General features: G+C 35.1%; 1 protein-coding gene across 4 annotated transcripts in view; it reads right to left on the bottom strand.

Annotated features, from left to right (window-relative positions):
• LOC145276869 (activating signal cointegrator 1-like) overlaps window positions 1-16,330 on the bottom strand; it is a 158,541-nt gene extending 142,211 nt beyond the window's left edge. The window contains exon 1 of one of the 4 annotated variants that reach the window (XM_080128272.1): window positions 16,174-16,289. In XM_080128272.1, the coding sequence (XP_079984398.1) occupies window positions 16,174-16,250 (77 nt within the window). In that variant the 5' untranslated portion in view covers window positions 16,251-16,289. Of the gene's footprint in view, window positions 1-16,173 lie in introns of all 4 variants that reach the window. The other 3 variants (XM_080128271.1, XM_080128274.1, XM_080128273.1) reach the window with 3 other exon arrangements.
• Window positions 16,331-16,890: the final 560 nt, after the last annotated feature.

Here is a 16,890-nt window from a genome sequence, read left to right on the forward strand (position 1 = left end):
ATACAAATTTTAACCTATGCTGTGCACCAAATTTTGTTGTGTACATAGATTAATTTGTTTTGTATACAATTCTTTGCACAGATAATTTATCACCTTTGGACAAATGATAAACTCTACCATTTGGTGTTGTAGGGACACAATAGTGCACAGAATATTTACTAATGGCACAAACCATATATCCTTAAAATCCTCTTTCCAATAAAATGAATGTGATAGAAGAGCTGGATGCATGAACTTAATTAGCAAGTCCTTATTTTCCATATTAATTTCTAGGATCATGCTAATCCAAACGTTACTGTCATATCTGCAACAAACATATTCTGAAACAACAAATTTCATTGGTTTTTCTTCAACCTCAATAAAGAAGTCATATATCAATTCATAGTTTTCATCTTCACTACATTGTTTCATGGCTATTTTATCTCTGTCAAGTGGAATAAATTGATGAAAACTTCTTGTCCCTGGAACTGTGGATGCATTTTCAAATCTAATAGTGAGACTTCTTGCTTGCTCAACTTTCCTTTTTAATCAAAATGAATTTGATTCCTTCAATTGCAGATTTACAGTATTCAAACATAGTTTCTGTGGAAAGGATTTGTTTGGAATTTGGTCTTCATAGACTTTCTTTTGCTACTATCCTTTTCACTGTCCCATCTATGCCATCACATGGTTGTTTACCATGACTAGTTGCAAAGAAGTTCCATTTTGCATCAAGTTCAAAATCTTTTTGATGGTTGCATAAATTGGCAAAGTTCTTATAATTCTTGTATTGTACTGCACCACCATCTGTAAAATATTCAATACTTTTCACATTTGGCAAATTAGCCTTGATCACCTCGATAATGTTTTTGTGTACCATATAAACAAATGCCACATCATGGGAATTGTCACTCGATATAATACAAAAACTTTGACTTTGCATTGTGTTTTCAAGTTTAAAATAGAGTACCACTGGGTGTAAAGTACATTGAAAGGTACTCCAATGAAAACTCTGGATCTCATCTTGAATAACAAATTTGTAATTTTCAGCAAAATCCCCAAGCAATAATATCACTGATATCTTTTTTTTTTTTTTGCTTTAAATATCTGGATTGTGATTTAGCCAAGTAAGAATGAGGTGCTAATTTATTTAATTGCAAAATAACTAAATCCACATAAGCTTGACAGGATTCCTTGTGAGTTATTAAAGTTGATCTGTCACTTGTTGTCCATTGGGAGAACTCAATAGAGTTTTCATTACCAATACATTCTTCAAGGGTGTCATAAAGAAATTTTTCCAGCTTCTGTGATGATTTAGGACAATTTGGGCACCTATGAATCATACACTGTCTATTACTTGTATTGCAGACAATATACTTCAAGAGATCTTGATACAGTACATTCAATGGTTCCAGTAATAGTTTGATGTTTGGGTGGATAGTGCATACACATACAGCATGCGTACCTGCACTACCAGCAAGGACACACCATTTTGGTCTAAGATTACAAAATTTTGAAAACCCTAAAAGATACTGTTGGATTCTGTTCCTTGAATGCTCTGAAGACCTCATTTAGGTTGCACAATACGAGTCTTCTGCCGATGTAAATTACGTCTAATACTAACAGTCTTTCTTGCTTGCCATCAATCGAGTGTACTCATCTTGATAAAACGCTTGCACTAACTCTACAATATCACCAGGTAAAGACTTACCTTGTTTTTGTTCTGGCACAGCTAAAATACTGCTTTCCAAACACAATTTGCAAGCCTTGCGTACAATGTGTTCTGAAACACCAAATACATTCATGACTTTTGTGTGACCAATTGGTAGGGGGAAGTGTCAAGATCTGTATTTTCATTTTAGTGGATTCCACAGTTTTCACTTTTGCTGCAAGAACCTCTATCATTTTATCAAAGCACTTAGCTTTATCTAAAATCTCACTTTTTAATTTTAAAGGTTCATCACATAACAGCTCAGAGTCAATGTTTAATGACCTACTGACTTTGGTCTTTGTATTGCCGAGGAAAGTTTTCTCTTACCTAAACGGGCCTTTCCAGAGTTATGAAGCCCTTTTTTCATTGGAGAAATTCCAATAGTAGAGAAACATTCATTGATATTTGTCTTCTGTTTCCGTCAAAGTACTTGCATCAAGCTCTTGCATTTCCTCATCCGATACACACTTTTGTTTTTCATCATCAAGAAGTTTGCTGATTCGTATTCGACAATTAGGACAGAGTTTCTTGCCTGGAATAAGTAACAACTTAGCTTTTTGCTTTATCTGCCAACTTCAAAGAAATTGCTTTCAAACTGCCTTTAATTTGCTTCTTATGATTTTTAAATGGATTGCAACAACTCTTTTCAAGCCACTCATACTTAGTTAACAAGGTCTGATTGTGATGGTCACAGATAGTTTGTATTTCATCCTTATCAAGTCCTGTCCTATAGGCAATAAGCTTTACATCCATTGCATCCAAATGATCCACTGAAATTAATCCAACCTGTTTATCATGGAATAAATTAGTATTTGTTTCAACTGTTAGCTCACTACAAATAGAACAATTCATCTTTACCTAAAAAAAAAAAAAAAAAAAAAATACTTCAATTATTCTGTGTGCTAGTAAAAAATCCAAGTAGCAAAATGCTACCTTTCTCTTTGGATACTAGAGGAAAAGTGACTAATAAATATTTTAGGTGCCACAGACAAGTTCCAGCCTGGCTTAGAGGAGGGTCATTCAGAGTTCACAGTTGGCCTAATTCTAAATTTATTACAATTATTACCTATCAGATATCTTATGTTTAACCAATAGTCTACAAAAAATTTATTGCTCAGTGTAGCTTAATCTTAGTGTTTTAAACTAATGAAAAATACATTATATTATCACTTCTAAATAAAAAAAAAAATAAAGGTTTTAGTTTAATAAAATTAACTTTTTGAAAAACTAAATGTTTAATGCCATCAAGAAAAACTCTATAAAGTGTTGATCCTATTGCATGAGTCAATGTTTATCACTTGTTCAAGACAATCTATCGGTACCATACAAAATGCAATATCTGCAAAATATATTTAAATTATTTTCTTTTTGAATTAACAAAGACTATCTTATTGAATAGTTTAAGAAATTACTTAACACAATATGAACATTTGAGAAGTTTGGGAGCATTAGGATGATTGTCTTTATCAATCTTTCACTGAATTACTTAACGTACATAGGGAAAAAAAAGACTATAAAATTGGCAGGGCCATATCACCTAAAGTAGGCTAGACACCCTCACAGTCATAGTAGATGCTATAAACAAAATATGAAAATTGAAGAGGACATATTTTCTCTAGACTAATCATAAGCTACATAGGTAAAAAAAAAAATTGATTATTTGGGGGACATGCTTTTGGGAGAGCAAAATTTTTATTTTCTACCAGGTATGGAGTTAAAATAATTAGATATTTGCATTCTACAGTCCCTAAATGCCCTTTCTACCAAATTTCAGAAATATTCAATAAGTGGAAGTATTTTTTTTTTTCTTATTTTATAAAACACTGAAATTCCGTACGGTTTCACGGCATAAATTTGGAAGCAAAATATGCAAATTTTACACACCCCCTAAAATCCAAACAGTAAGGTTTAGGACCAAATAATTTGGCAAATTTTCCTAACTCATGAAGGGGAATATTTGTGCCAAATTTCAAGTAATTCCGAGTCGGTGGGTGTAATGGTCTGGTGAATTGACATGGAATGACCCAGATAACAATTGTTTAAAGGCAAATTTTTTAGGAATAAAAAATCCAAAAAAGTCAAATTAAACTATTTTCTGGTCTGGTTTTAACATTCTTTTTGCAGCAATTTTATATAAATCACTCCTGTTGCCAATAGTTTTTATTTTTTCTTTACATTTATTTGGTGGGTTTCTATTTGTTGACAGGAACGATTATCAAATTACCGAAAAAAAAAAAAAGTGAAGTAAAATAGGTAAACTTTAGAGCAAGGACCACTCTCGCATATAAATTTAACAAAATTATCATTCTTGTTGTCATATTACCATGATTATAAAAGAATTATCGACAAATAAAAAAACATTTTATGCAACAATGTTGGTTCGCTTTGTTAAAATTAACTTTATTGTAAAATAAACACGAGAAGTTTCATTATTATTATTTAGAATTATCACCTTTGTTATTAATACTTTACTGTACTATCATTATCATAATTATTAATTACATTATTGTTACCGCTTAACAATCTCATTTCCATTCCAATATACATATTGAAATCAACTGCGTCTCATTTTTGCCGTTTGAATTAAACGCTATTACGTTGCAACATTTTTTTAAAATTTTAAATACGAAAATACAATTTTCTTCCACAAATGGCTAAAATAATCCATGTAAACTTTTTCGAACATGATTGCTAGGAATGAACGCTGTCCGCACTACAAATTTTCAGTTTTTTTTCAACGGCTTTCTTTTTCATTTCGATATTTTTTTGTGACCAAGAGTGGAGGCCCGCTTGAAATATAAAAAATAATAAAAATATTAAATACAAAAAGTAACACCGTTTTTCATGCTTTAAAAAAAAAAAAAAAAAAAAGCTCATAATCTTTTCACACACACACACACACACACTTTCCGTGATTCCGTTTCTACTTTTAGTTAATTCCGTTTTTTTTCCATTTTCACATCTACAAAATTTAATTTTCCTTATTTTTATGTTTATTGAATTTTTAATACTTTTTAAGAGAAAATTGATAAATTAAATCTTATAAAACTTTTATTCTATTTCTCTACTGCTCTCCCTCGACTGTACCCTAATAAACAAAGTCTCTGACAGCATAGATACAGCACTTTACCTCAACACTAGCGCACAAGTGCATGTTGTCCACCACAACAACTGGCTTGGATTTTCTACTTACAGACACAGCTGGTAGCACAACACATAGCTTCTCTATATCTCATTCCCTATCACAGATGGTTACGTTTCCAACCCATTTCCCTGACCAGCAAGAACACGCATCACTTCTAGATCTGTTTCTGACCACAGTTCCCAATGATGGTGTTATGAATGCCCACAGCCCACTTGGGAATGCTGATCATGTAGTGATAATAGTTGAAATCGCTCTAAACTCTAGACACAAAATGGAAGAGCCATTACTCAAAACAACGATATAAAAAGGCTGACTGGGAAGCCATCAGGGATCTCATTAGATACGCCCCATGGTAAAATATCTTTTCAGAATTCAGTTCCTGCTGAACAGTGTGCAAATGAGACCACTGAATGGTTCAAAAAAGCAATTGAAGCACATGTTCCCATGCGGAAGTTTTATAGCAAGCTCCACTCTCCCCAATGGTTTACTTCTACTTGTGCAGCTGCCATCGTGCAAAGGCAGCATGCATACCGTAGATTTAACCGACATAAGTCCAGTTCAAACAGACAGAAGTATATAGAAGCCAGAAATAAGAAAGAAACAGCGACAGCTAAGAGAGAATTTACTGAAACCACCAAAAAACGCATCAAAACACAGAAATTAGGAACCCGTGACTTCTGGAAAATCTACAATAGTGTAGTAAATAATGGCCAATCAACAATTCCCTCACTATCCAACAATCATGAGGTTGTTTGCTCAGCAACCGAGAAGGCTAACATGCTTGCCAGTCGCACAGTGGGCTAAAGGGTGGAAATAGGCCAAAATCCAATGTCTTCAAGCAGCCTTTGGATCAGTTTTAGAGAGTATAAAATTTGTCATCAAATGCCATAAAAATGAAATCTTTACCTTAAGTATTTCTCAAGTTATGGCATTTAATTTGGCAGACGCGACAAAAAATTTTGGATTTTAATTTTTTATCTTAAATTTTTTTGTTAGATCACCATATTTTGAAAATTGAAACAATGAAGTCCCAAATATTTAACAAGGTCACTTTAAACTTACATATGGACAACTAAACAATTATAATTAGTGTCTATATCACTTTCATCCTGCAGTTTGAGTATTTTTTCAAAAAGTACTTATTAATAAATTCACACCAAAAATGTACAAAATCTAGTAATTTTTTCAGGATTTTTAATGTCAAATTTCATCTTCCAAGAAAAAAGGCCAAAAACCGGGGTCTGGCACAGACTAAACCATATATGATCCAGAAAGCTCTTTTAAAGCACTATATGATCAGTTTAAAATACTTTTGTGCCAGTTCCCGGTTTAGAAAATATATTGAGATTAAAAACGAGTATTTTCAAATTTTAGTGATTTGTTCGCCAATTTCATCATTTTTCGAGAATATTCATCTCAATGTTATGCTTGATCACCTGTTTTCATTTTTGTTTTGCAAATGGTAAACTAGCAGTTAGGCACCCTCTAGAACCTTTCAAAAATCAGCTGTAAATGACTTCAGAAATACTAAAAAAAATTACGACTTTTGCTGGATTTTGGGTAAAAAAAAAAAAATTTAAAAATGAAATTACAGCCGCAAAAAAATTATGGATAAACATCTAATCCCTTTGCAATACATTGAATATAAAAAAATAAAATAAAACAATAAAAATGCTTTTGTAAACCGCTTGTGAAAACTTATATTTTTAGATCAATTAAAAAAACATCAAAAACACAGAAAAATGAACCACATTTTGTTTTTGTAGACTTGCTATTTTAAATGTCTAAAAAATTATTCCGCGATGTGACAAGTCACTTTACTACGTGCGTGCATACACGAATGCATCATGTAAGAATAGCATAAACGAAGGCGGTGAGATGGCACAAAATAGTACGAGTTCAGGGGTTAATACAATGCAAACGGTAAATCTTCAACGGGTTTGAATATCAGATTCGTTGTCAGTGACCTCAAAAACCTATAAAAAAATAAATTTTATTGGTCGGTGTTCTGTTGTAGTTAAAGTAAACATTTACCTAAATCTTTAAGCACCTTATGGAACTCAAAAGATAATGACAATCTTAGCCCAAAAAACTAGAAATGCTCAGAGTGCATAAATGATAATCAACTCACTCCTCCCCTGGGCCAGCCCACTCTCCTAATTCTAGTGACTCATATTGGTAATGCTGAAACAAAAGCGTTATGACCAAAAAACCTTTCCAACCACATGCAGGTTTTTTTTACCTCAAGAACACACTAAACACAAAACAAGCAAGCACACCGCTTGCAAATCCCAAATAAATTTGGAATGTCTACCAATTTCTGTAGTGGCGAGGAAAAAAGTACTAGTAAATTACTGAGTAAAGAACACACAATCGGATTGCAAAACAGCTGCACAATGGAGTGTGCTGGCGGGTGCTGCTACCATGAAATTATGTAATTATGTATACATTCTTCAGAAAAAAACTGAAAATTATCGGCATGTCAATCTTAGACGTGCGGTCATAAAAATAGCTATATTTCGATTTCTTTTGTTCTATGCTTGAAATAAACCTCAAAAATGGATTCCTTGTCAAATTTTACTATTATAACAACTGTTCATAGTTAATTTATATTTGTATTTAATGAACCAAAAGTGAATTTCCCCAAAATCGGTTGTTTATCCCACTGCGAGTCGGTTTGCCTCCAACTCCACACTGGACCCTGCTAACCACCCTCTCCCGGTCTTTCCTTTGCAGACAGATGCCACACTAGACAATCTAAAAATCACCCCTTCTCAGGTGCATGTTATCATAAAAAATCTTGACACTTCAAAAGCATGCGGACCTGATCTCATCCTGACTGTGCTTTTAAAAAAGTGCTCCGCCGAAGTAGCTCCAGTTCTCTCCAAACTTTACAACAAATGCCTTAATGAATCTTGCTTTCCTGGAAAACTGGTTCTGTGGTAATAGTTTTCAAGAATTCTGCCGAAAGAACTGACCCAGTAAATTACCGCCCCATTAGCCTCCTCCCACTTTTCACCAAAATATTTGAGTTCCTAATTAACCAAGCTCTAGTCCATCACCTTACAGATGCTAAACTTCTGGCTGACCAACAATATGGATTTAGGCAAGCCAGTTACACGGCAGACATCCTAACTGTAATCTCTGAGCATATATATCATTGACTTGACAAAGCAGAGCGGTATCCAAGGCTTTTGACAGGGTATGGCATGAAGGTCTTCTCAGGAAAATCAGATCATATGGTATGACTGGAAGAATGCTTAACATAATTAAATCCTTCTTAGATAAGAGAAAAATCCAGGCTGTCCTCGACGGTCATACATTGAAATAATCATATACATGCGAGAGTGCCTCAGGGCTCTATCCTTGGACCTCTATTATTTCTAATATTCATAAATGACCTCCCTGACAAAATTGTGAGATGGGTATATATGCTGATGACACCACGCTCTATAACAGACACAACAGGAAAACAAATGAACACATCTAAAGAAATGGCAGAAACACTAGAGGACGACCTCCAATCTGTAGTGGAATAGGGACAAAAATGAATGGTCACATTCACTGCTGCCAAGACTAAACTTGTTTCCTTCAAGAAACCTTCTCTACCACCAATAGCAATGACCAAAGATTCTTTATCTGAAAGTACATCTTTCAAACTCCTCGGCCTAACATTCACAGGAAACACGAGTTGGAAAAATTACATTAAGAGCATTGCCAGGACCGCTGCGAAAAAGGCAAGTTCTCTCTACCATGCTAGAAAGCTACTAATGCCTGAAAGTATCCTGTACCTCTATAAGGCCACCATTCGCCCATGTATGGAGTATTGTTGTCATATTTGGGCTGGTGCATCTGCTACTAGTCTCACTCCTAGACAAGGTTCAAAAGAGAGTCGCCAACCTGATAGGTCCTGAACTGTCATCTAAGCTTCAGCCTCTGTCCCATCAACGAAATGTAGCATCCCTCTGCCTGTTCTACAACGATTAATGCCCCGACGAACTGCGAGCACTTGTACCCCTTTGACATAAATACCAACAAACAGCAAAATCCCACTCCTTCACAGTTGAGATCCCTAGGGGCAGTTTCACTTGTTCTTCAGGCAAATAATTTTCAAGCTATTTCAAATATTGTTTTTTTTCGACTCCGCTTTCTAAAAAAGGCTGATTTGATGAAAGTGAGCTGGATAACATCAAATGCTGGCTAATTTGAGAATACTTCACCAACTAGATTTAAAATGTCTGCCAAACAACATATGGTAGCTGTTGTTAAAGATATTTGTAAAGACTTCTGAGCTTTTTTGCAATAGGCTGCTGAATCTGTTACAAAAGCAAGGATCTTTTCAAATTCTATGTCAAAATAAGTTATAGCTCAGACACATGCTTGACTTACAGTTTGATGATTGCATTCTGACAAGGTAACACCATCAATAACAAATTATTCACCACGAATGTCTGCAACAATATTTAAAATGCTGTCGTCACGACAGTCTGTTTCATCCGTTATGATACTAATACATGCATTCGCAAGCTTGACTTAAAGCAGCAAAATGACAAGCAAATAATTTTGGAAGATGAAGCTCCTTAATACAATTAACACTTGGAATAGAGCCACCTTCTTTACAGTATTTTAGTAAAAATGGTCTCACTTTATAAATTTTATGAAGGGGAACGTCCGATAAAGTGCACATGTAAAAAAAAAATTTAAATAAAAAAAAAAAATAAAAAAATAAAAATAAAAATTAAAAAAAAAAAATCAAGAATAAATTCATCTCGCTTGTCTTTACTTTTGAACATTGTAATTGTCTTGTTTCACTTGAGATGGCTCAGTTGAAGATTTTTTTCTGATATGAACTTCTGATTTAATGTATCAATCCTAAAAATATTGACACTGTAGACAAAATTTGCAGAATAGCATATTGTCTTCTGCATAAAAATCGTCAGGAAATTGTTCAACTCTAGCTTTTGCACAAATTTTAGATACTGGGGTCATGTTGAGTATAATGTAATAATCAAAGAGGAAAGCGCTCCCGTGTGTGTGTGTGTGTCGTGCGGTCATACAACTTACCTTCGGATGGGATCGGAGAGAAAGAGAAATTAAAGATGGCAGCCATGGATTTATAAGGTGTAGTCTTGTGGAATCTCACGAGATCTCATCTTTCACTGCATACGTATGCAAATGGAATTGGGTCAGTTTTCTGATAAAATGTGTTGGCAGAGGTAGTGGGGAGAGACGTACTGGAAGTTGAGAAAGTTGTCAGTGACGAATTCTGGCTGGACTTTTGCGTATTGTATTTGGTTTATTTTGTTTTACTGTTTACCAGCCCATTTAACATCACTCCACCAAAAGGAGTTTACACTATAGGCTCCATGATATGGAGGCAAAACCAGCTCACCATTTTGCAATTGGACTGTACCAGAACCAATAAACTTTCTTTACTGTTGTTATTGAATAACTTTTGAGTTTAAGGTACGGCTTTTGTAATTTGTAGATTTCTTTTGCCTCTGCCAGGGAGTAAATAGTTTATGACAATTAAATGAGCCACGGGCTAATGAAGGTGTTACTTGTGTAAATAATTTGTGTCAGCGACAAAATAAACTGTGATATTTGCTCGCAGCAGACGCGAATACACCTGTAAACAGTTGAAAAAAAAAAATCAACTAAACGGTAAATCTTCGGTGGTTCCCCAGTGCACTTTCAGCTGGAAGAGGTTTCAGGGGCCCCTATTATCCCAAAGAACCAGCTATGTAAACATTGCAATATTTTTCAATAATTATTTTAAAAACAATTCTTTATAATCAATTTTTATTTAAAATTGATAAATTATTTTCTAAAATATTGTTTATATATATATGTTTACATTTTGTTTTGAAGTAAATTTAAAAAATTAATTTTAAAAATATTGTTTTCATTCAAAAGAGTTATTTCACCACACCGGTTGTTAACTAAATTTTCCGAATGTCAGAACGAGGCTCGTCTGCGGGACCTACTTATCTTAACTTTGCCTTTATTTGTTATATAGATACTAGTGCAGAGAGTGATCCATGCTGAAATAACGTTATTTAAAAAGCCATTCTTAACATGGAGAGGGAAGGGTGTTTTGTACCTATTCTATACTTCAACCTTAAATTTGAATAAATAAAATAAAACACTTTAATTAAAGTCGCAAATACGATTTAAAAAATAGCGCGGATGGCGGAGGTTGAGAATCCTGCAACTTTCCCAAAATCACTAAAAATATGGCGTGTATTTAGTGCTTGGCCCCAGACTTGGCATTATCTACTGCCAAGCCCTCATTTGGGGTCCAAAACACTTAGGTATGAAGCCGGTAGGGGGAGTGGGGGTCGAGGGTCATTCTAATCTAGTTTCTAGGTCTTTGAAAGACTTTATTAGCTTCCCTACACTAAGACACTATCACCATAATACCTCATTCTTACCATGAAATTTATCTACTTAAAATCTCCCCAGCGTATGAGTCGGCTTTATCTACATTCTGGAAAAAAATAAATATTTACATATAAACAAAACAAAATCATATGTACAAACAAGGTTTTTTTTTTTTTTTTAAATATTATTAAAATAGGACTAAATGAGGGATGAAATGATAGGGAGGGGGGCAAACTAAGATACACCCAAAAAGAAAGAAAAAGAAAACAACTAAACAAAATGCCTATGGGGACGGGTTAGTAAGGGATCCTCCCAACCTACTTATAAATGTGGAGCGCCCACTGTCTTCCGGTCCCGAAGGTCGAAAGCAAACAGTTCGTTCCCTAGTGGGGAATGGGGGACCTAGAGACAATATTTGAAAAACAAATTAGATAGGGATGGGTAACATAGGGAATGGACGGCGTCTTCCAAGATAAATGTACATATAGGGGCAACAGACCGGGGACAAAACAAAGGGTGGACTGGGAATCTTTGGAAGCTCTCCTATTGCCGATGAAAAATAAAATCGGGGGACGGGATCAACTCTCATACTTGCCCTAGTCTAGCACATAAAGAATTTTCCACTCGTGGTGGTTAGGACCTAACTATCCCTACTCTATAACTTTGTTCGGGGCTGGGTTCCGTAGAACCTTAGCACCGCCTGACAAATACCACTAGGGTGGGAAAACAAACTTAAACCTAGCGCCTCGTCGGATGCACAAACTAGTGTTGTGCACCCATCTCCTATCAAAGTCTATGCGGTGCAATCTTTTCCAATCGCATTTGATCTTTACTTTAAGCTGATGCTTAAAATAAGCAACCAGATCCCGATCCGAAACAGATTGCCCCTCATAGACAATGTTGAGACGTGAAACCCACGTCACTAACCTAGCTACAGCTAGGATCACGAGAAACACCAACCGTTTCTCCCCAGTGAACGGCGGATCCATGTTGTCGACGACGTACGCCAAATCAAGTGGCACCAACCGCTCGGGGTCGATGCGAGCCGTTACCTCTCCGACGTACTCCTAGAGCTTCCGAACTCCGCTGCAAAGAAAAAAGGCGTGATCCCTTGTTTCATCCTCATCATCCTCATAGCGGGGGCAAAAGGGAATGTATTCATCCCTCCTGCAGTCCCTGGCAAGCACGCCAAAAAGTGGCAGCACATTCCGGACCAGCCTCCATGTTATGGAAAACTCTGAATTGTTTAAAAAGCTTCTGGCTGGCGCCCAATTCCACTGAGAGAGGACCTCCTCCCTCGACATGTGCAGCCGCTCAACCAGCGGATCTTTTGCGGTCCCCACCACTAAATCCTGATATAGCCTCCTCCTAGGCCGTGCAAGGTCACTGGACCCCGACAATGCCCTAAGGGTGGCTCGGCATTCAGAGAGGAACTGCCGTTCCCCCACCAGTCTTCTGCGACCTTCGGCGGCAGGGGAGGAGAAGAGCTGTGGAAAAGCTTGCTCCACAGCTGGTACCCAGCTAAAAATATGGCGGGCGACCTACGTGCACATCACTGAAAGTAATTAACGCTCCCTCTGACACGTGACCGGAAGTTTGGGGCATATGTCTGTTTTGATTTTACATACGAGAATGAACAATTAAAAATCTTTTTGGTACTTGTGCAGTTCTGCTACCGCGAGTGTATGAACCATTCTTCACTTTCACGGGTTTGTATTACTGTACACAGATTCGAAAAAGTTGTCAAAAAACAAATATATAACAAATAAATGTTATCAAAGGCAAGATAAGTTACTTTTCTACCAAACTGGATATATTTTTCGTGTTTTTATTCAATGTAACATGTTTATTCAGCTCGAAAACCATACAGTGTTTACCGATGTATTGGAACATTCAAGATGGCGTCTGATTCTCTCTTTAACACGGTAAGTTTGGAAAAGATGTTATAAATAAAAAACCGGATAAAATACTGTTAAAAACTCGCTCAATATATGTTACCGTGACATAAGTTGATATATATATTCGGCGGGTTTTTAATAGTATTTTGTATAGTTTTTTTTTTATTTATAACACCTTTGGTACTGGTCGCGATTAGAGTTCCCTGCCGAACACCCTAGGAAAAAAAAAAAAAAAAAGACTTCTCCCCACGCATGAGCAAAGGATATGTTTTAGTTGCCATAGTAACTAAACGATCATGAGTTTTTATCGACTTTGTTTTACTGTTTATGAATATTGAAATAAAAGACATTACTACACATTTATTAATAATATCTCACTTTTAATCACTTTTATCGACTTTTTTTTTTTTTACTGTTTATGTGTCACTTTTATCGACTTTCTTTTCTTTTTTAATAGCATTTTCTTAAAATGAATATTAAAATAATTTCCCAACTTTTCATTTCTATGTGTTTTAGTTTTGTGTGTTGAATGAAACTTTTTTTTCATTACAATAGTTATCGACCCCGGTTCTTTGGCTGACAAACAACATCTGTCGGCGGTTCTTGAAACTAAATTACACGCATTCGCTTCATGTTAGTGACATGCAGAAGTGCCAATGGTGCCATTGTAAATTAACACTCTTAGCTAATTTCGTAAAATGAGATTCTACTTTTTTAGGCGAATTTGCATAATATCTCACTTTTATCGCCTTTGTTTTTACTGTTTATGTGTCACTTTTATCGACTTTTCTTTTTTAAATAGCATTTTCTTTTTTAAATGACTACGTTTTACTGTTTATGAATATTAAAAGAAAAATAATTACTAAACATTTATTAATAAAAAAATTGTGGAAAAAAAAAACTATTTAGAGGGTAAAGTAGATTACCCGGTGATAGCGTAAGCTCCGAGGGGTTGCAAAGGATGCCCTAAGCGACCCCCCCCCCCCTACTGGGTCGAGTAACAAGTTTTGTAGTACGGCGAGCAGCGAGTAACTAATTTGTGCCAACCGTTCACCAGTAACTCGTTAACAGAACTGGCGCTAAGTCAGAGACACAATTGTTTTATAACAGAAGAATAGTGCCTCCCCCTACTCCTCCAAGTCTATAAGAGACTCGTTCTCTCAACCACTCAGATTAGAATTCCGCCCTCGAGGCCGGCGCCACCAAGTAAGCAATCTCCTTTTTTTATTTTTATTTTTATTTTCTCACAAAATGGGTGCTAGTGCACTTATGATCCGCGCTGAAATAAAGTTATTTAAAAAGCCATTCTTAACATGGGGAGGGTGCAAATTCGCCTAAAAAAGTAGAATCTCACTTTACGGAATTAGCTAAGTATTAATTTACAATAACACCTACGGCACCATTGGCACTTCTGCATGTCAGTAACATGAAGCGAATGCGTGTAATTTAGTTTCAAGAACCGCCGACAGATGTCGTTTGTCAGCCAAAGAACCGGGGTCGATAAGTTTGTTGTAATGAAAAAAAAATGTTTCATTCAACACACAAAACTAAAACACATAGAAATGAAAAGTTGGGAAATTTTAATATTCATTTTAAGAAAAAGAAAACAAAAAGTCGATAAAAGTGACACATAAACAGTAAAAAAAAAAGTCGATAAAAGTGATTAAAAGTGAGATATTAATAAATGTGTAGTAATGTCTTTTATTTCAATATTCATAAACAGTAAAACAAAGTCGATAAAAATTCATGATCGTTTAGTTACTATGGCAACTAAAACATGTCCTTTGCTCATGCGTGGGGAGAAGTCAGTGTTTATTTAGGGCGTTCGGCAGAGAACTCTAATTGCGACCAGTACCACACCTTTGTCCAAACTTACCGTGTTAAAGAGGGTGTGAGACGCCATCTTGAATTTTCGAATACATCGGTAAACACTATGTTTTTCGAGCTGAATAAATATGTTACATTGAATAAAAACACAAAAAGTATATCCAGTTTGGCAGAAAAGTAACTTATCTTGCCTTTGATAACATTTATTTGTTATATATTTGTTTTTGACAACTTTTTCGTATCTATGTGTACAGTAATACAAACCCAAAATAAAAATAAAAGTGTTTCCTTAATAAATTATTTCAGTCAGACCCGTGACAGAAGAAAACGTTCCTTTTTTTTTTTTTTTTTTTTTTTTTTTGGTAAACTTGGTTACTAGTGCAAGAAGTGCAGTTTCGCCAACGCGAGAAATACGAACTAAAAAAAAAATTCTTTAAATTGTTAGGTGAAAGTGAAGAATGGTTCATACACTCGCGGTAGCAGAACTGCACAAGTACCAAAAAGTTTTTTCTAATTTATTATTAGGTGAAAGAATGGTTCGTATGTTTTGGTGACGATTCGTTCATTCATTCACGTATGTAAAATCAAAACAAATAGACATATGCCCCAAACTTCCGGTCACTTGTCAGAGGGAGCATTAATTACTTTCAGTGATGTGCGCGTAAGTCGTCCGCCATATTTTTTAGCGATTTTGGGAAAGTGGCAGGATTCTCAACCTCCGCCCAAACCCGTTTTCGGGTATACTTAGAACGAATACCCCCCCCCAAAAAAAAAACCCTCCCAATGTTAAGAACGGCTTTCGGAATAGACACCTTGTCAGCATATCCGAAACCCTATAAAAGTTGGCATGTCAAATGTGAACAGCGAGTTGGACGTAATGTAAAAATGTACCGAATTTAAAACGGAACGAAATCTAAATTTTCGTCCCATAGGTTTCTTACATATGGATTCGAAAAAGCACTTTAAAACGTGTAATCGGTTCGAAAATCACTGTGTTTATCGATATATATGAAAAATACTTTCTTGAATACGTTAAGTTTGGGAAAATGAATTCACACTAAAAAATTATACAAAATACTGTTAGAAACTCACTTAATGTATGTTAACGTGACAGAGGCTGACATATATTCAGAATATATTCAATTTGAAAAGAAAAAAACAAACAAAAATCAATCGTACAATGGAACAAATCGTTTGGAAACAGCTTAACTAGTAATTAGATAGACTACCTTGCATTTTCTTCCGTTACATTAATACCGAGATTAGATAGTTCAGCACAAATCCAATTCTCCATAGAAGTCGCCATATTTATTAATGGTAATGCTTCCGGGGGCAATACTTCCGTTTTATATCAACGTGCACGTTCTCACAAAATGTGGCGCATTTTTTTTTTTTTTTTTTTTTTTTTTTAAGCTAACAAAACAAAAAACAAAAAAGGGGGAAAATATATATATACAACAAACAAAGGTACTTGTGCCTAATTTGAACCAGACGTAATTTCAAAATTTATTTTAAATTAAAAATAAACAAAGGGTCAATTAATGTTTGCAGCTTTTATATTTATATATATGATGAAAATAATGTATGTATATTGTGAGCGAACTTTCCTGGTTTTTTGGTAATACTTGAATATTTTGAAATCTTCAGAATTTATTAGAAATAGATTATCTTATTTAGGTACTATGCACTTATTGATCCGTGCTGAAATAATAACGTTATTATTTAAAAAGCCATTCTTAACATGGGGAGGGTGTTTTATACCTATTCTTAGAATAGGCTCTATTCTATACTTTAACCTTACAATTGAATAAAAAAAATCATATACTAAAACTTTAATTAAACTTGGAAATGCGATTTAAAAAAAAATAGCGCGGATCGGTAATCTGGAAGAAAGAGAGAGCCTATTTCCTCCGTTTAACTATAGGTGGCGTTACTGTCTGTCCACC

Source organism: Euprymna scolopes, chromosome 5, assembly GCF_053919585.1.
Source record: "Euprymna scolopes isolate OS-2025 chromosome 5, ASM5391958v1, whole genome shotgun sequence".
Lineage (NCBI taxonomy): Eukaryota > Metazoa > Mollusca > Cephalopoda > Sepiida > Sepiolidae > Euprymna > Euprymna scolopes.